We start from the raw sequence: 20,020 nt of genomic DNA, 5'->3' as shown, positions 1-20,020 counted from the left end.
AATATTGAAGCCATGCAAATCTAACCAAGAAACAAGTGAAGGAAGTGTTATTTAATAAAGCTCGATAGAAGTCTCGACAGAATCCTTTTTATCGAGATTTAATGTTAAAGCTTGACATAAGCTGTATCTATCGAGAATTACGAAATCAAGTTTTCCAAATCTAATTACACGTATATTCATAAGTATTTATGTAGGGTTTCTTTTCTCACAACCCTAGACATATATAAGGATTATTTTAAAGGTCGTCACACATGATGCAAGGTGTTGCAATTATTATACATGCATATTGTGACTAGAGACAAATTGCTCTAGTTCATCATTCCCTCTGTAGAAGCTATTGTGTCTTTACACCAAGGGTTTTGTGATCAAGAAGCTTCCTAATCTTCATTGTTGATGAACTGAAAAACTTTGCAGCCAACATCTTCCTCAAGTTGATGTGTTAGTCACATATTGGGATCCGTGCATCATTGGTTAGTCACATACTGGGATTTGTGCATTGAACGGAGATATTACCGTTACAATACAAGTCCAATTGGGTATTGGGGTAAGGGTTCAACTATAGGTTAGTATTGGGTATTGAGATTTCTTATACTTCTATTCGCTTGTGATTGATAATAATAGATTCTCGAGAGTGGTGACCTTAAATTCACCCGGTAGGGTTTTGCCTCAATGGTTTTCTCCATTCGTAAACAAATCGCTTATGTCAAACTTATTTTATGCTGCATTTAGTTATCTAGTGATTTGTTTGTGCTACCATGCTATTGCATGTTAAATTAACTTAATTAATTAACTTAGATAATTAATTAATTAATTTGCCAAAGGGGTCAATCCATTTTTGCCCTATCACTTTTACTTGAGGAAATGGAGAGTCAAGATTCATTTATCAATAATATGACACAACAGATGAAAGGTAAATTTGACAAATATTGGGATTGTTATAATGTGGTACTAGCTTGTGCTATTGTTCTTGATCTAATGTACAAGTTAGATTTTATGGACTTTACTTTCAAGAAGATAGAGCCAATTGAACACATTGCTAAAATGAGGGTGAAGCAAGTTCAAACAAAATTGTATAAACTTTTTTCAGAATATGAATGTCCTAAGCCTATGACTACTTCTAATGCTTCGTATTGTGTTGGGAGTTCTAGTAGTGGTGATATGGATAATCATGATGAAGATATGAAAGATAATGTAAGTGTATTGAATTTTGGTTGGTATATGTTGTGGTTTTTTTTAATAATCAAATTATAATGTTGTGTGGTATTTTTTTTTTTTTTAAATTGCAATTACACTAATGATTAGGAATTTAAGCATTATTGTTGGCACAACGAGAGAGGGAGTACGCCTCGATCGAGTGGACCCAGGCGGAGAAAGAAAATGAAGCTGCCACCTAAATTAGGTTTAGGAACTATATATATAGCGTCCTTCGTGAAAGGGCTGATCTACTACTAGAGCATGTGTCTAGAATTTAGGTATGGGGATAGGAAGGTATTAGGCACCCAACCCCACCCGACCTATGGGTCGGCTTCCACTCATTGTGTCTTACGTCTTAATCTTATTAAAGACACATTCAATATTTTTATTCTAGACTCACACACACACAAGCATACATCGAAACAAACAACATGTCATTTTCATCCTAAAACCCTAACATATATCTATCATGCAATTCATCACATCTCAAACCCCAGCATACTCCTATCACGCATCTCATCACATCATATCCAAGGTAGTAAACAACCAACATATTATGTTCAAAGTAGAAACATATGCATTTTAAGATCAAACAAACAAGTTATCACATCCAAGGCAAAGCATTTACAAACATTATTCATGTTCATCAAAGCAAGGTCAAGAACATATCTCAAACAAGTGCATGCTCATGTGAATACATGACTTACCTCACTCACTTTATTGCACCATAGCACCTATGCATCAATGCATAGTCATATCATATGCATGTTCATGGCATCTTAAAGAAAGAGAAGAAGAGAAGAAGAGAAACCCTAATCTAGCATGTAAAGGGCAAACAACAAGCAATCATGGAAAGCAGAGACTTATAGGCATGAAAATAGGGTAAAACAAGAGCATATTGTATAAACAGAATAAAGAAATAGAAGCAAAATGGTCAGATTAAGGTTTCTCGGCATGAGTATGCGTGCGCATACATTGGGCCTACTTACGTAACCCAGTTGTAGGCGTGCGCATGTAGTAAGCATGCATACGCATACACGCCCAAAACCTAACCCAGAAAATAAGAACAAAACAAAGAAAAAACTAATAACTAATAAACTAACATACTTAAAACAATAAAGCAAAGAAAACCTAAACTAAACAAGCATATTATAACATAAACAAATAAGAAAAACAAAAGAAATGAAGTTCGAAATAAAGAAAAGAAAATAAAAAGGCTGGAACATTATACCTCCAAAGAAAAAAAGCTTCTTAGTTTGATTTTGATCATCCCCCTTAGTCAATCTATTCACAATCAAATAAGGAAGTGATTAGTAATCTTAAAACTCCAAGATTAAGGTTAGAAAAGCTCTCAATCAGAAATTTTTTTGACTTGAGGATGTTTTGTGAAAAACTTCCTCTTTGATTCACTATTTTTAGTAAATCTTATGTTTTCCCTTAAGATTTTCTGTGTTTTTGAAAAGCCACTATGTATGGCCTTTTATAGTTCAATAATAGGGGTTTGGAATGGCTCTCGGTGGGATTCGTTCCAAAACCCAAACTTTAATGCAAAAAACTTGTTTTTCATAGTTTCTAGATCCTTAACATGTGTACGAATACCCCTGTATGTGTACGTAGAGCTTAAGCATGCGTGCGCATATGTGTGTATGCGTATGCATGCCCTAGGGTTTCCATGGTTTTTATATTCCAAAAATAGCTTATTTTATTCATAAAAGAGTTATATTTTCCAAAAAATACTTTCCTTAAGTCAATTTCAATTTGATTTAGGCCCTAAACCAATCTTGGGCTTTAGAATTTCAACACTATTGAGGAACGAGGGCTCGAGTCGTAAGGGATACAAAATATAGTGTCTACAATTATGAAAGTTCTTGTAATACCCAAAAAAAAAAAAAAATTCAATTGGACTTGTATTTAGAAGAGTCTAGACTTAGCAAAAGACAAAATCCAAAGTTGGAAGTTCTCTCTTGGTGGAAAGAACATTACATTCGGTTTTCAGAGCTCTCTTTGTGGTGGTTGTTAATGGCGACAAAAACAACTTGCTTCACTTGGGAGATCACTAATGGAGATGAAAACCACTAAGAGAGGAGTAGTGAGTTTTGAGATAAAAAAAGAGAGAAAAGAGAGAAGGAGCAGAGGAGAGAGAATGAGCAGGCTAAAAAGAAGCAACAATAATAAGAGGGAATTTTCTCTCTCTAAATAAAATAATCATACTTTTACTATATAGCCCTATGACTCATCAATTTAAAAAAAAAAAACACATACACATACCAACACATAATTATGTTTTATTTTATTTTTTTCACATTTTAAAATATGTTATTTGAAATATGATACCAACACATTCTTTGTATTATAACTACCTTAAACATATGTTTTCACAACACTTTTTAAACTGCAATTGTTATATAATTTTGAACAACAATACTTGAAAACTGCTATCAAGCAAGTCTTATTTCATTAATCAAATGTTTAAATTTCAAAACTTTATGATCTAAAATCATGTATAAAAATTAAGTTTATCGATCAAATACTAAATAACATTTAATTTGAACGAAATTTTACATACATATTAAGAATATAAAAAACATGCCGTCCTATACTTAGATTTTCAAAATTCACCTAAAATAAACAAATATAGAAAGAGTTTGAAGAGTTTTTCTCCAAACTTCTTCAAAAATTAATTTGAAGAGAAACTTTGTCCTAGTGAACATATGTCATAATCCTAACTAACTTAGGATTTGATTGAGATCCGCTTATTTTGCTGAAATTGAAAATTTTTTGTTGAAAGTATTGTAGATAAAGGTAAAAGTTAGCTGAAATAGTACAGTGAGACCCATGAATAATACTAAAAAATGCAGTAGGACCTATAAATAGTAACAAAAATAAGTTGAATAGTAAAATAAGCTGTCAAATATAATCTATCCAAACACAACCCTAGTGCTCAAAATTTGTCTAAACTCTTCAACCCAAGAAAAGTTTGAAATTTTTTTTTTCAAACTTCTCAAAAAAATTAATTTGAAGGAAAACTTTTGTTGCAGTGAACATGGGTCATAATCCTGGCCAATCTAGTTTTCAAAATCTGTCTAAATTCTAAAATAAAAGGGGGAAAAAAAAAAAAAAAAAGGAAAAGGAAAAAGAGAAAAGATCCGCCAAAATCTGCTATCCCACTGCACCATCATCATGCCAATGTTCATCACCATAGACCATCCACAGTAACCCTCGACATCATTTCCTCAATACCAAAACTCACAATCCCACCCACACTCTCCACTAATTTGAACGGGAATTCAAATTCCCAACCGAATCGGAAAACAAGAAAGAAGAAGGAATTCAAAATCCCAAAATGGCAGAATTCCTGGAACTAGAATCCCAAGACGGAGTCCGAATGCCATGGAACGTGATCCCAGGCACGAAGCAAGAATCCTCGAACTGCGTCGTCCCAGTCTCCGCCATCTACTCTCCGATCAGACCTCTCCCGAACATCACCCTCCTCCCTTACTCCCCTCTCCGCTGCCGCACATGTCGCTCCGTCCTCAACCCCTTCGCCATCGTCGACTTCGCCGCCAAGATCTGGATCTGCCCTTTCTGCTTCCAGCGCAACCACTTCCCTCCCAACTACGCCTCCATCTCCGACGACAACCTCCCCGCCGAGCTCTTCCCTCACTACACCACCATCGAGTACTCCCAAGACAGCCAAATCGACCAGTCGCCGCCGCAACCGCCGCTTGTTTTCTTGTTCGTGATCGATTCCTGCCTCATTGAGGAAGAGATGGGGTTCCTGAAGTCTTCGCTCTCGCAGGCTTTCGATTTGTTGCCGGATAACTCGCTGGTTGGGCTGATCACGTTTGGGACGTTGGTGCATGTTCATGAATTAGGGTTTGCGCAGATTCCGAAGACTTATGTGTTCAGAGGAAATAAGGACATTTCCAAGGAACAGCTTCTTGAGCATATGAGCTTTTTTGCGAAGAAGCCGAAGCCGGCTGGTGTTATTGCTGGTGCTAGAGATGGATTGTCCGCTGAGAGCATTTCGCGGTTTCTATTGCCTAAGGCTGAGTGCGAGTTCGCGTTTAACTCGGTATTGTAGCTTTGATTTTAATACTTTAATCAATCAAACTAGGTGAAAGAAAGAAAGCAAGAAATGATTTGATGTGTTTTTTGAATTTTTGGTTAGGTTTTGGAGGAGTTGCAGAAGGATCCGTGGGGAGTGCCCACGGATCAGAGGGCCACGAGGTGTACTAGCACGGCATTGAGTATTGCAGCGAGTTTGTTAGGAGCGTGTGTTCCGGGTTCTGGAGCTAGAATTATGGCCTTTATTGGTGGACCTTCGACTGAAGGCTCTGGTGCTGTAAGGATTGCTGCTTTTTTTTTCTTTGTTTTGTTGTGAATTCGTTCATTGTGATAGTGTTTTGATTCATTTTCGTTGTTCTCTCCTTTATGTTTGTTATAACTATTATGTTCTGTTTTAGTAATTGCTATGATGGAGAGTTTGATTGATATGAGGTTAGTCAGGATTTACTTGTGTTTAATATGTTGATGTTATAAAGTTGAGTCCGGTAGAGGTGTAATGGAGACTGAGGGTGTGGAGCTGTGGGATTAGTTGAAATGGCAAATGTTGAACAGAGTATGCTCTGCACTGCTCGGCAACATGTCTGAGTGATCCAAGCTTTGAGATATTATGAATGTCTCAAGCTAACATCTTGTTGTTTGACCACTGTTTCTGTCATTAAAATGAATTCTTGTGAGTGATTAGTTTGATCGCTGGATTCAAAATTGTTATAATTACATGTCAATGCGGACCTTTTTCTTATTTATTTTTTTGTGGCATATATTTGATTACAATTCTAGTTTACAAAAGGTTTCAAGTGTTTGCCAAGTTTTCCTAGTTATTGCATTAGCAATGGAGGTGAAATAAGACTTTTTTTTTTTTTTTTTTGGAATGGCGCATGTCTTCTTGCTTTTATGTATTAGCTGGTTAAACATTCCTGTTTATGAAATACTGGGATTTGGTCTCTCTCTGCTTTTGGTTTTTGTTTTTAGTATTTCATGGTTACCCATTTACAGGGCCTTTGGAAGTTCTGCTGAGTTTTTCTTTTTGAATGTGTTGCAGATTGTGTCAAAGAATTTGTCAGACCCAATTCGTTCTCACAAGGACCTAGATAAGGACTCTGCTCCGCTTTATCATAAAGCTGTGAAGTTCTATGAGGGACTTTCAAAGCAGCTTGTACATCAAGGGCATGTACTAGATCTTTTTGCTTGTGCACTAGACCAGGTAATATTAATTTCTGTTTTTGTTTTGTTTCATTTTTATCCTGTTCTTGTATCCCACTAGATAAATTGATTCACAGGATAGTGGTTTGGCTATTACCTATCAAATTTTTCTTTTTTCCATTCCCCTTCATATAGGTATTCTGAATGTTACCATGTAAGTGGTTTCTTTGATGGATTAACTGATTAAATAGTCCATATGATTAACTTGTCAAAAATTTCTCGGGTTGGAAGAGGCTTTACTTATCAACGGGTGGTAGGCTCACTTTGTTGAAAAGTACCCTTTCAAGTCTTCTGATTTATCATCTATCTCTATTTACTGTTCTTAAAGCTGTGGCTACTAGATTAGAATGAATTTAGTGGAACTTTTTGCGAATCCTCAGAGTTGTGTTTCAAATACCCTTTAGTGGCTTGGGAAAAAGTTTGCTTACCTCTTGAGTTGGGTGGATTGGGGATTCAGAAGTTGGTGTCTTTTAATTAGGCTCTATTAGGAAAATGGCTATGGAGGTATGGTCATGAAACTAATCATCTTTGGCAGAGGGTTATTGTGATGAAATATGGGGAGGGGAAAGGGGGGTCGAGTACTAAAGTTGTAGAAGGGCCCATAGTTGTGGTTCATGGCTAAGCATTAGTGAAGCGTGGGTGAGCTTTTCTAAGCACTTGTTTTTTTTTTTGGTGGGGGATGGTTCTTGTATTCTTTTTTGGCATGATAAGTGGATTGGGGATAATTCCTCAAAACTCTTTACCTTGAGTTATTTCAGTGTTCAGCCAATAAGGAAGTTTTTATTTTTGATGTTCTGTGTCTTCTAGTGGGTGGACATGTCAGAGTGTGGAACTTATGTTTCTTTAGGGAGTTCAATGACTGGGAGTTGGCAGCTTCTTTCTCCTTTCTACACTTGATTCAATCTCGGATTCCTGGGGGTGTTGGAAGTGACAATCTTTGTTGGGGCCTCATTAGTTGTATGAAGTTTCTACTCGGTCTTTCTACCGTAAGATTCAGGAGGCTCCTACTTCCATTTTCCCTTGGAAGGGCATTTGGAAAGTTAAGGTTCCTAAAATGGTGGCCTTTTTTATGTGGACAGTAGCTCACGGCTAGATTCTTACATTGGATAATCTTTATGCTTTGAGGTCGCTCTTTGGCAAATTGTATATGTTGTTGTAATGAGGAATTTGTGAATCACCTTCTTCTTATTTGTTGTTCATTAGCTCATTCTTTGTGGGTGCATATGCTCCAGCTATTTGGGATTCATTGGGTCATGCTAGGTTCTGTTGCAAACTTAGTATTTTGTTGGCAGCAACGGCTTGGGAAACATAATTCTAATATGGTTCCAGGTTGTTTGTTCTGGATTATTTGGACAGAATGTAATTGACGTACTCTCAAGGATGCTGAGAAATCTCTGGCTCAATTGACAGATTTGTGCCAGTGGACAATCTTTGATTGGTTTCGGTGTTAGGGTCTCTCGGACTGTTCTTCTCTTATTGATTTTCTTTTGTCTCTTAGCATAGTTTCTTGATTCCTATGTTTCTTTGTTTTTGTGCTGTTCTCTGTTCATTATCGTGAACACTTTGTATTCTTTTTCTTCTTTCTTTTCTATAATATTACTTTCTTACCTATCAAAAAAAAAGTTAGTTTTGTTATGAGGTTGGGGAGATTACAAAGTGTGTTACAAGTAGTAATGGATGTAGCATATTACAAGCATAAGCATGGGGTGGGATAAGTTAGTTTTGTTATGAGGTTGGGGATGGCAGTAAGGTACGATATCAGGTTGGGGATGGCAGTAAGGTACGATTCTGCCATGACAGATGGCGTGGCAGTTATGTATTGAAAGAGTCATATCATATCTACTTGCAGTAGACAAAGATGCTTCAGTGTTTATTTAAAGCAAATGAACGAAGGGGGGCTAGGTCATGGCATATTAGTTTTGCATGTTCTTTTTAATAACTGGGAATTGAAGTCGGTTGTCCCCTTTTGTGATAAACTTTATTCCAACATCCAAGTGGAATGGGCCCTAATCAACTGAAGTGGAAGCCTACAATTAATGGTTAGTTTGATGTTAAGTCATATTATGAAGTCCAAAGAGGTATGAATGGGTTAAATTTTCCATGGAAGAACATATAGTGGACTTAAGGAGTTGAAGAAAGTAGCTTTTTAATTTTTTTTTTTGGGTGTGTGTGGACAGCAACTTGGGGAAAATTTTTGGTGGGCAGAACCTTATCAAAAGAGGAATTGGTAGATTGGCGTTGTATGTTCAGCTGTAGCTATGAAAATGTGGATTATTTTTTGGTTCACTGAAAGTTGATCATGAGTTTTGGCTTAGACATATATTTTTTATGTTTGGTACATAGTGGGTGATGCCTAAGAGTGTTATAGAGGTTTTTATTTGGTTTGCAAAGCTGGTTTGGAAAGTTAGGATTTTTTTTTCTTTTGGAAGTCACTCTTAATTAATCTGAGTGATAAGGCAGGAGGAACATTTGCACTTATAATGGAGCAGATCAGCAGGGTGAACTGTTATTGAGTTGAAATCCAGATTTTTGTGATCATTGTTTGATTGGTCTAAAAGAATAGGCACTAATATTGCAAACTCCATTGTTGATTTATTTGTCACCCTTTCTTTTCATATGTAATTATTGATTTATGTAATTCCATAAAAGTACTTCAGTTCAGGGACTTATTCAACATGTATAAATACGTCCTTTATTTTAATAAAACATTAATTGCTTATTAAAAAAAAAAAAAAACGAATTCTTGGGTCATTATCACACATGCTTTCTAATATCTAATTTTTATCTTGTTTGTACTCCATATATTTATAATGCTCAAAATTATTTCTAGGCTGATTCATTCCCTCCCCCCCACCCCCCCCCCCGAAATCCCCCATTTGATCAGTCTTTGGCTGCTTCAAACTCACTGAATAGGAGGTCCGAATTTGGTTTTGGTTATGCTAACTTACCCTAATTTCATGTTGGGTTTGACCAATGAACTATAGCTCAATTAGCACTTCCTCCTCTCATAATAATTGGGATGAATGGTGAGTTTGTGGGTTCTGGACTCACTAGGCGACTGGGTGTGGGTGTAACTTAGCAATAAAAATTAAATGTTGGGGTTGTGGCTATTTCTGACTCTGGTGGCTTTCTTTAAAGCGTTGGCAGCTTGGACCAAATTTATATTGGATAAATTTTAGATGAATTATGAAGTATATCTTTTTTTTCTAATTATTAAATATGTATTATATCTGGATTTCAAACTACCGATTCATGTGCGCCCTTATATGTAAATTTTGGAGAAAATTTTAGTTTGTATTGAAATGTTATATGGAATTCATGTGTTTATACACCTGAAGTAGGGACAAGGCTTTTGGTCTTGCTGCTTGTGCGTCTATTGAGTAGAGCTTTAGTCAAGTAATGATCATTTGGAATTAAATATGATATGTGGTGATCCCTTAGCTTAGAGTAATTCTGTTGACTTCAGTTTCTGTTCATATTTTTTGATAACCATTGCTCTGTCTTACTTTTGTGCCTAGTTATTATGCTTTTCAAGTAAATTTGTGTCCCCTTTGCATCCAGGTGGGGGTTGCAGAACTGAAAATTGCAGTTGAAAGAACTGGAGGGCTTGTTGTGCTTGCAGAAAGTTTTGGCCATCCAGTATTTAAGGATTCACTCAGACGTATTTTCCAGGCGGGTGACTATGATCTTGGTCTATCATCAAAGTAAGGGTTTACTTAATTCTTTTCTGTCATTGAAGTATTGCTTGGTGAAATAACATACTACAAATTGTTCTTTTAGAGCCTTAAAATGTATATAGAGGTTCAACTTCATTGTCATATACTTCTTTGGTTGTCCCTCTCTCATCTTAAAACTAATTCAATAGTATGAACATAATTATTTGTCAAATGTATAATGGGAATTGTTGGACTATTTTGGTCATTTTGTATATTTGTATTATTACACTGTAGATTGACCTCATATTTTGATTGTTTTGTTTCTTGCGTGAATTGTTCCATACGGCCGTAAATTATTCAGTACATCTAATTAATACCTTTTCTATGAATGTGTTAAACCAGCATTTGCCAGATATTTGCAGCAATTTTTTTTTTTTTTTTTTTTGATATTGCAAACATGTGTAACCAATATTTTGCGTGAATGGTGACACTTTTTTTTTTTTTTAAAATCTGAATATTTTGTAATTCAATAATCGTTAGGCTGTGGTTTTCAACCATCCATCTTTAGTGCCAATTTGTATCTAACCATCATTGTTTGTCTGTGGAGGTAGGTGGTTTGGGGATCTGGAGGGTTGGATTGTTTAACCAAGCCTTGCTAGGTTAGTGGTTATGGTGTTTTGGGAAGGAAAGTAACAGGGTATGGTGTCAGGTTACAACAACCAAATATAGGCTAGAGGAGGCTGGTGCACTAGAGGTGTAAGAGGTACTCATAGGTGTGGCCCTGTGGGATGCGGAAGAGCATTAGGGAAGGAGCAGAGAAATTCTTCAGACAGATAGTGTAATGTGGGGAGGGTCATCTTATTAGTTTCTGGCATGATCCTTGGAGTGGGTGGGCATTCTCCTCAAAAGGATCTTTTTCCTAATTTGTTTGCTTGTTCCCTGTCTAAAGAAGCCTGGATTTCTGACCTGTTAGTATCTGCATCAGATTGGGGAAGTAGGAGCTGGAATTTACAATTCTGTCGAGTTTTCAGGATTGGAAGTTGGAAATTTTTTTTTTTTTTAGCTTCTTTATTCCTCTATGTCGAGGGGTGAGGGGATGATAATCTAACTTGGAAGTTGACTAAGACTGGCGTGTTTAATGTGCACTCTTACTATTAGCTGTTGTCTGGTCCTCTCACTGATGAGTTTCCTTGCGAGTGCATTTGGTGTGCAAAGGTACCTAAATAATGTCTTTCTTTTTATAGACAGCAGCTAGGGGTGGGATACTCACCATTGATAATTTAGTTAAGAGAGGTCAGTCCTTGGTTAATAGGTGTTGCTTATGTTGTTGTGATGGGGAATTTATTGATCATCTTTTCTTCACTTTAAGTTTTCTCATGCTTTATGGGGTTAAGTTTTTGAGGTGTTTGGGATTTGGTGGGTAATGCCAAAAACTGTTAGCTCTCTTGTTTTTGCTTGGAGAAATTGGTTTGGAAAGCACTTGTCAACCGGATGGAATATGATCCCGACATGTTTAATGTGGTTAGTTTGGCAGGAACTTAATACCCGCACATTTGAAGACAATGAGAGACCCTTAGACCTCTAAAAATCTCCTCTTTAGTACTTTGTTTCAGTGGGCTCGTATATGGGGTTTTACGCATTGGATTTCAACTTCTGAATTCTTATAATCTGTTAGCTTTAGTTCTTGTGATTATTGTATTTGTTTCTTGTTTAGATTGTTCACCATTGTGAACATGATGTTCAGTTTTTTCAATAAAAGTCTTATTACCTATAAAAAAGGACACAATATATTCATTAGAAGAATGGTGCAATGTTATCATACTGATTTATATTTGCTTGCATGTCAAGCCGAAGTTATCTATTTGTATGTTCTGTATCTTCCATAATATGATTATTTGGTTCAGAGAACCATCTTGGTTGTCATTTTTTTTACTTCATATTCTATGCAGTGGTATATTTGAGATAAACTGCTCAAAGGATATCAAAGTTCAGGGCATTATTGGTCCTTGTGCATCTCTTGAAAAGGTATAATTCAAAGAGCTTCTAAGTTTTTTCTCTTTTCCTCTGTCGCATTTCCATTGTTTATTTTTGGCAACTTTGTGCAGAAAGGTCCTTTGTGCTCAGACACTGTTATCGGCCAGGGGAATACTACTGCATGGAAGATGTGTGGCCTTGACAAAGCTACATCTCTATGTCTTATTTTTGAAGTTGTTAAGAAGGAAAGCCCAGATGCTACCATACAATCTACAAGCAACCAATTTTACTTCCAATTTTTAACATAGTATGGACTCCAAGCTTATGCCTCTTGAGTAATAAGTTATTTTTTGTGCCTAGCATAGATGGAAACTTCTTTTACTTATTACAGATATTTTGCTCCAGTTATCAGCATTACAGTGGTCAAATGAGACTTCGTGTTACAACACTTTCAAGAAGATGGGTGGCTGGACCTGGAAGCATACAGGCAAGCTTTGCTGTTTGCTTGTGTATGATACATTATTTGTCTTGTTTAGTAGGTTTCTGTTTCCATGTTTGCATATTAGTGACATGGACCTAAAAAGTCATAGCTTGTAATGATGAATGACTTAGGGCACCTTTTCCCTTGAAGTTGTTTACAGATGCCTAACCATGGAATGAATATAAGGTCTGAATTAAAAATAAAAATTGGCTACTGAGTGGCTGTTCATGTTAAATGCATTTGTGGCAAAAGTGAGGTGTTGGTAGGTTTTAAATGATAATCTAACATATGTGACAAAATCATTGACAATAAGTAAGCTGTATTTACTGTATTGTAGGTCTGAATCAGTTGATGTGTACCACTTCATCTGAAGAGGAAGAAGCTGTGATTTAGTCTGAGTTGACATAATCTTTATGTTGTCTTAGCAGTTGCCTAGATAAGTGAGGCGTTGATTACATTTATCATTGTGATATGCCAATTCTTGCAGCTAAACCATTTAGAGAAAGAATATATTCTCTTTGGCTTTATATATTCATGTTTACTTGTTTTTTATTGATTAAGTTACATTCTGTTGTGACCGGGACAAGGATAGAGATAGGAGAGCAGGCAGGCAGTAAAGGTAGACCCGTGCAAGTGATAAAGCTTAATGTGGATTTGGATGGATTTGATTAGGATGAATAAATAATTAAAGATCAGCTTGAGTTATTTCAAAATAACATTATCATTGTCTTGTAGTTTTAAATTATCTATCATTACTTTGTAATTTAAATTATTAAATAGGAGTTGATTCCATTACATTAGGAGTAGTTGGATGAGACTCATCCCATCTTTGTGGTTCGGCTATTTATGTAAGCTAACAAGCAAAATAATGGCAACCAGAATTACACCACCAAAAAACTAAAAAAGTCTCTTTCTCCCTCTCAAATTCAGGAGGCTAGTCACTTTGAATTGACTAAATATCATTTTATTTTTCTGGTTCATAAACACATGCAATCTGTCTTGCTATAGATGAAACTTTTGAAATGGCATGAGTCAATGAAACCTAAAAAATTTAGTTATTTAGTTACAATATACTTTACTTTATATTAGAGGTGACACAACTCTTGCTAAAAATCTTGTTAGATTTTTGAATAAGGTGAGGGCAGTATAGAAAATTGAAAAAGTATGTAGTGCCAGTTGGGACAACTCAAGGACGAAACATTATCATCTATTGTGGGATGGAAAGAGCATTTTCCCCCCCAAATAACCTGATAGAAAATTGTGGCAAAGGATTTAAAAATAATGATTTGATAATTGATTGCTAATTGGAGCTTTTGATTCACTCGCTTTAGGTTATTGATTGCCATAAATGAAAATATATGTTTTTATATAAATTTGAATGTTTATTGTTATTCTTCTCTAATTTTCTTCTAATTTCAGCTTTAAAAATTTTGTCCTTAAATTTCCTCTATCCTAAATTGCCATACACATTTACTTTTTCTTTTGGGGGTCAAGCATATAATTCTACTGTGTATGCTGTAGGACTTGGTTGCTGGATTTGACCAAGAAGCAGCTGCTGTAGTTATGGCACGGCAAGTCTCTTTCAAAATGGAAACAGAGGTAAAAATTATAATTTACATGGTTTTTTTATACGCTGGATTTCATTTGATTAACTTATAGTTGAACATAGTTATTAGCTGTTCTATATTTCAATGATAATATAACATGCATGATTTTTTTTTTTAATTGTAATATATTGTAGAAGAAATAAGAGAAGTTTATTCTAATTGAAATGGAGTGAACCTCATGTACACAGGGTGGGTACATAAAGTTCACCTACAAAATTATCTGTGACAACAGACGCTTTTTGGTTTTTACCACTCAAACAAAGTTCTCGAAAATAATGACTTCCCAACTTCATGATAGATAGCTCTAGTCCATCAAATATGCTAGTATTTCTCTCCCTCCATTGTGGCTAGGTCCCTCTGTCTGTATCATTCTTTGAGGTGTATTGATTTGCTAGTTCTTTAACCACAAAATAGTTAGTCTCATTCTCACTGCATATGCACCCTGAACCATTGGTGATGAATCAGCAATTACTCTCTCTCTCTCTCTCCCCGTGTGTGTTTCTGTTTTGTATAACTTAAAAAGGCTTTTTGGTATACATGTTTGTTTTTCCTTCCCCTTCTCCCCCCTCCCCTCCCCCATCTTCCTGCCCCTTTTTTTAGTTCTCACCATTTGAAAAAATCCCTCATCTCTAGTTAGGCTTGAACTTTGGTCTAATGTGATTATGAGGTTGTAGTTTTTTTTGAATTTGAGTTTGAGGAATATGGAATTGTCATGTTTTCTTATGTGAATTTGGAACTAATATCTATTGTCCTACACTAAAACATATCTCAAGGGATTAGCGTGTATATGTTCTTGCATTTGAATTTGGTAAACACGGATGTCATTTTCTTTTTTAATTGTTATATTTAATTGTCTTGACAAATGGTGAGCAAGCTTGAATAAGTTTTCACATTTTCTATGCATGTGGGATTAGGTATCAGATTTTACTTGTTTACCTATCCATACATCCTAGCTTAGAAGATAGAAGTTGGATACTATTATTTACTTTGGCTGAATCTTCTGAGTCTGAATATTTTTTGTTTATTTTGCATACTTTATATCTGTAGCCTATATGATTACAATTTCATTGCGTTTTTTGAGGTTTGGAAATAGAATAGCACCACTCTTACTAGCAAGTTTTCTTTTCTAATGTTAGTTTGATAGTTGAATAAAGGGATTTTTTTGTTAAAAATAGAAAGAAAAGAAAAAAAAGAACTTAGACATTAGCAGCATTGCCCTAGAACCGTATAACAACACAAACAATAAGTGTCAGATTGTTGGACATGTAAAAATACTACAAAAATCTGACTGTAATTGTTACATTAGCTTTGAACATTTACTTGGAATAGTTGGTGTTATAGAGTTAACCTCGTGTTCCACTCATTAGCTTGTTTGGCACATTTTATTTTCTTTCTGATGACTTATGACTTGCTTGATCACAACTATTGTGCCATTTTATGACATGATGCTATTGGTATTCAGGCTGAGTTTGACCCTATAAGATGGTTGGATAAAGCATTGATACATCTATGTTCTCGGTTTGGAGATTTCCAGAAGGAAAGTCCATCTTCTTTCAGCTTGTCTCCACGGCTTTCAATATTTCCTCAATTTATGTTTAATTTGCGACGTTCTCAGTTTGTTCAGGTAAATGGTTGTCTATTTGTGTATCACGTTTTATGCGTGAATTTATAGTTCTAAAATAGTTATAACTGCGATCTTGTCAATTCTGTTTGTTACAGGTTTTTAACAACAGCCCGGATGAGACTGCATATTTTAGAATGATACTAAATCGAGAAAATGTTGCCAACTCAGTTGTGATGATTCAGCCATCATTGATATCTTTCTCATTTCATTCGGGCCCAGAACCAGCCCTTCTTGATGTGGCCTCCATTGCAGCTGATAAGATCCTGCTTTTGGATTCATATTTCATTATGGTTATTTTTCATGGTGCAACAATTGCTCAGTGGCGAAAAGCTGGATATCACAATCAGCCTGAACATCAGGTAATGTTTTGCAGACGTGGAATATGAATATAATGATGTGACAGCATGTATATCTTTATTCTAAGTCTGAGGTTGGCTGAATTTTTTTCCCTTTGGTAAGTAATATTGGTGGATATTTCATCCACCTGAATTTTTTTTTCTCCTATATTTCGTCCTTGAACTATTGAGTGTTCCAATCTAGTCCTTCAAATTTCAAAATTACCTCAGTGTTACCCTTACCATCTTATAGGTCAGACTCATATCAATATAAAGTTATTTAAGTAGCAAATCTTATGTATGTGGATACAAATACACGCACACCATCTAGTGGGAATCATATATATATATATGAAGATATAAAGGGTTCCTGGAACGTATTGTATTAGTGAGCCAAACATGGGAATTAAGTCAGATTCATGAAAAGTTATGGGATTCTGTGAGCTAAATGACTAATTAATGTGCTAGAAACTTGATTGATATCTAGATGTTCAACATCTGAGCAATATTTAAATATGTTAGTTCTCTTTGGTTTATATGATGTCTTTGAGAGTGATTTTAATAGGGAAAAAATCAGTTACAATTATGTAGGAGCTGTATATTAGGTTTCCAATTAAATTTAACCATGCAAAACAAAAGATGTGATCTTCCCCCAAGGACATTTAAATTCAACTCTATGGCTTATGACCAATGTAGTCATATAGTTGAATTTGATTAGGGAATGTAAGGTACATCGCTTAAGGAACTGTACCTAAGTTTTGTTTATTTTAATACTATGTTGAAGCTTATGCTTAGTTCCCAATGTTAAATTCAATTTTAAGAGACGTATAGCATTATCACTAGTTCACGAAATTACTCCCTTAAGCAAGAGATGAGCTACCCTTCAGCATATTTGCAGTTCTGCTAGCACATCAGGAAAACTTGCATTTTCATCTCTAGGAGCTGAACTATTTTTGTCTGTTTTATAATTTTTAGCAGTTTAAGAGTTTCTGTTGTAATTTTGTAACCTTGTTTTGAACACCATGTGGTATTGACTCTAGGAACTACTAATCTTATAAAAATGATATATTGTTATTTCCTAAGTTTGTATGATATGAAGATAACCATACTACATGGGTAATAAATGAAGATTTGTGCCAAATTTGTGAGGTGGCCATGGGACTAATACATAACTTGGTCACAAGAAGAATAATCTGTATGAGGTTGAACAGTCTGTGGTTTGGTGGCATGCATGATCACTAGTTTATAGCTCTGTGTCCTTATAAACATTATAGTTTGAGTTGGCTTAGCATGTCGGGAAATATTTATTCCTCTCATGACTTATCCCAGTCAAATGTTGGCAAGGTCCAAGAGGGTATTCTATTTCACGTATCTCTAAATTAACTTATATTGAAATGTTATTGCTCCTAAATCTGTTATTAATGGTCTGCTTATTCTGGATAACATTCATTTTTTCAAACCTTTTGCAACTTGATAGTACGATACACTCAAAAGCTCTGTGCTTGCAGGCATTTGCCCACTTGCTACAAGCTCCCCGTGATGAGGCAGATTCAATAATCAAAGAAAGGTTTCCAGTACCTCGCCTAGTCATATGTGATCAGCATGGATCCCAGGTACTCCTTAATTTCTTGACTCCACAAATGTGTTAAACAATGGCTAAAATTGTAATTGTCATGGAAATTTTTCTTTTTCACTTCCATCCTCCCTATAAAAGATGTCTTCCCTTGCTAGATTGGCTTTCATTGATAAAATGGTAGTTGCTGTAAGCTTGCACCATAACCTAGAGGGAAGAATCTAATGATTCATCTTAAAGATGTAATGGGCCACTGCTTTTGGTTGATTAACATCTTTGATGGTTTTTGCAGGCTCGTTTTCTCTTAGCAAAATTGAATCCTTCGGCTACATATAACTCTGATGGTCCCCTACCGGGAGGAGATGTTATCTTCACTGACGATGTTAGCTTTGAGGTCTTCTTGGATCATCTCCAGAGATTAGCAGTTCAATAAAGTAGAACATGACCATGTGCAAATATATTTATTTAAAATTTTTGTACCTTTTCTGATTTCGTGTACAGTAATGCATGACTTGTAATAATTTTTGTTGTTGGTTACTTATCAAGAGAAGGGGGGAAAAGGAAAAGTTTTCTTGCTGGCTAGGATTCATAATATCTAAAGATTGCAAGTTTCATATTACTACAGCAGTTATTCAAATGAATTCACTACATGATTTCACTTGGGCAGTGTTGGGAGATTTGTATATTTTGAATCTGGACTACATCAATCTTAAGCCTAAATATTATAGTCCTTTGTTAGTGTTAAAACTATGGCTTTCTACATATGATTATAGTTAAAACTAACAATAATTATAACTTGTTATTCTAGCTTGGATTATCTTGCAAATTAGTCTAAATTGGATCTAGTTTGAAAGCTGGGATTGTAATTTGTAAGTTAGTTGGAGCTCCACTTAAAAAATTTTAAGCAATTCGGTCTGTAGTTCAGTGTATGAGGTTAGGTCAGGTTGGTCTATGCTAGGACTCCAGGTCATAAACTTTGAGCCAAGCCTGGATCAGTCTCTAACATGGACCAAACTGACAAAATTTTATTTATGTTTTGACAGAAAAGAAGAGATTGATTAATTTACCAGAAGCGACACATTGGAAAAATTCCCAATTATAAGAGTGGCCATGGTGAAGAAATGTCTTCCACCAAACGAACAGTTTCAAGCATAAAAGCTAAGGCATGGGCAGCCCGTTACAAAATACAATCGACCAATTAAATTCTGCAGAGAGAAACTGTCGAGCCTTCGTTAGGCTTCATCCAGCAGATGCCCAGCACTCCCAATACGCATCAGTGGAGTTAAAGGCTCTGCTATGAAGTTTGCAATCTCCTTCAAAGACCACTTCGACGGAACTCCAACTTGCCTGTAAATTGAACTTTCTGGATCACCAAAACAGCCTTTGATTCAACATGATTGCGTCCCATGTGAGATTGAACTGCCAACGTTGAGAATAACCGATCAGCATCGTAATTCCCACTGATCTGGTCATTTTATTGTGGCAACCATCAGAGTTTATCTTGGTAACATTTTGCGGGGGAAGCTTCCACTTTGCCACTATCGAGCTATCTTGGAAGCTTCATATCGGTCATGTCTTCATCTTGCCTTACTCCCATTTCACCAATGAATCCCTTCTATCAAAACATAAAATCCATCAGTACCTCAAAAGTGATTTATATTATCAAAATCCTTGTGTACATAAATAGAAGTAGCACTTTTCAACTCAAGATAACAAAAGCAAAGGCAGAGTCCAGAACTTCAGTTCAAAGAACCAGTCTTCACCATTTGGCATTTTGTGCCGAAAGTAATCAAGTGACCATAATCATGAGGTATCAACTTTATCAGAAGCAGCATCATTTATGGGGGGCAAGCAGTACAATAATTGAGACTTCACTAGGGAAAATATTGTAGCATTTTGGTCGTTGTGTAGGCCAGACAAATAAGAGAATCAATCTCTTCTATCTATGTACACAAGGATTTTGATAATGGACTTTGTATCATCGAAACAAACTTCACATTCAGTGCGCGATCCAATCTTCATTTGCATATAAAGGAGTATTTGTAGGGAGAATACCCTGACATGCTCTCCACATGAAAGTTGGTCTTATTTGTAACCACCATTTGCCAAAGCTTTTGCCATTGATTAGTGTTTGCACCACCAAATGAACTCTTGCCCACCAAATTCTTTTCGATTCAACCAATAGATGACATGCATGCACTCTTAACTGAATAACACCATTTTTCATTCTGGCTCAGATGAGCATGTCATTTCTCATGCTTCAGCCCAATGGATTAGACTTGATGATCTCAGCTTCAAACGACAAAAC

At 35.8% G+C, this 20,020-nt stretch overlaps 1 protein-coding gene across 1 annotated transcript; it reads left to right on the top strand.

Moving 5' to 3' along the window:
* The first annotated feature begins 4,286 nt into the window (after positions 1 to 4,286).
* On the top strand, positions 4,287 to 18,370 carry LOC115984276 (protein transport protein SEC23). The gene is made up of 12 exons (XM_031107240.1): positions 4,287 to 5,269; positions 5,366 to 5,539; positions 6,302 to 6,463; positions 10,024 to 10,166; positions 12,068 to 12,143; positions 12,224 to 12,399; positions 12,498 to 12,579; positions 14,095 to 14,172; positions 15,643 to 15,804; positions 15,900 to 16,163; positions 17,648 to 17,752; positions 18,005 to 18,370. The coding sequence occupies exons 1-12, from the start codon at positions 4,538 to 4,540 to the stop codon at positions 18,143 to 18,145; spliced, it is 2,295 nt and encodes a 764-aa protein (XP_030963100.1). The 5' UTR covers positions 4,287 to 4,537; the 3' UTR covers positions 18,146 to 18,370.
* The last annotated feature ends 1,650 nt before the right edge of the window (positions 18,371 to 20,020 follow it).

This window comes from Quercus lobata, chromosome 4 (assembly GCF_001633185.2).
Source record: "Quercus lobata isolate SW786 chromosome 4, ValleyOak3.0 Primary Assembly, whole genome shotgun sequence".
Classification (NCBI taxonomy): Eukaryota; Viridiplantae; Streptophyta; class Magnoliopsida; order Fagales; family Fagaceae; genus Quercus; species Quercus lobata.
Note: the sequence above shows the minus strand (reverse complement) of the source record. Positions and strands in the feature narration are given on the sequence as shown.

Bases quoted from the DNA above. Each gene is read 5' to 3' on its own strand.
- LOC115984276 (XM_031107240.1), top strand. From the start codon at position 4,538: ATGGCAGAATTCCTGGAACTAGAATCCCAAGACGGAGTCCGAATGCCA. The intron at 6,464-10,023 runs GTAATATTAATT...CTTTGCATCCAG, and splicing joins TTGCTTGTGCACTAGACCAG to GTGGGGGTTGCAGAACTGAA. The intron at 16,164-17,647 runs GTAATGTTTTGC...CTGTGCTTGCAG, and splicing joins ACAATCAGCCTGAACATCAG to GCATTTGCCCACTTGCTACA.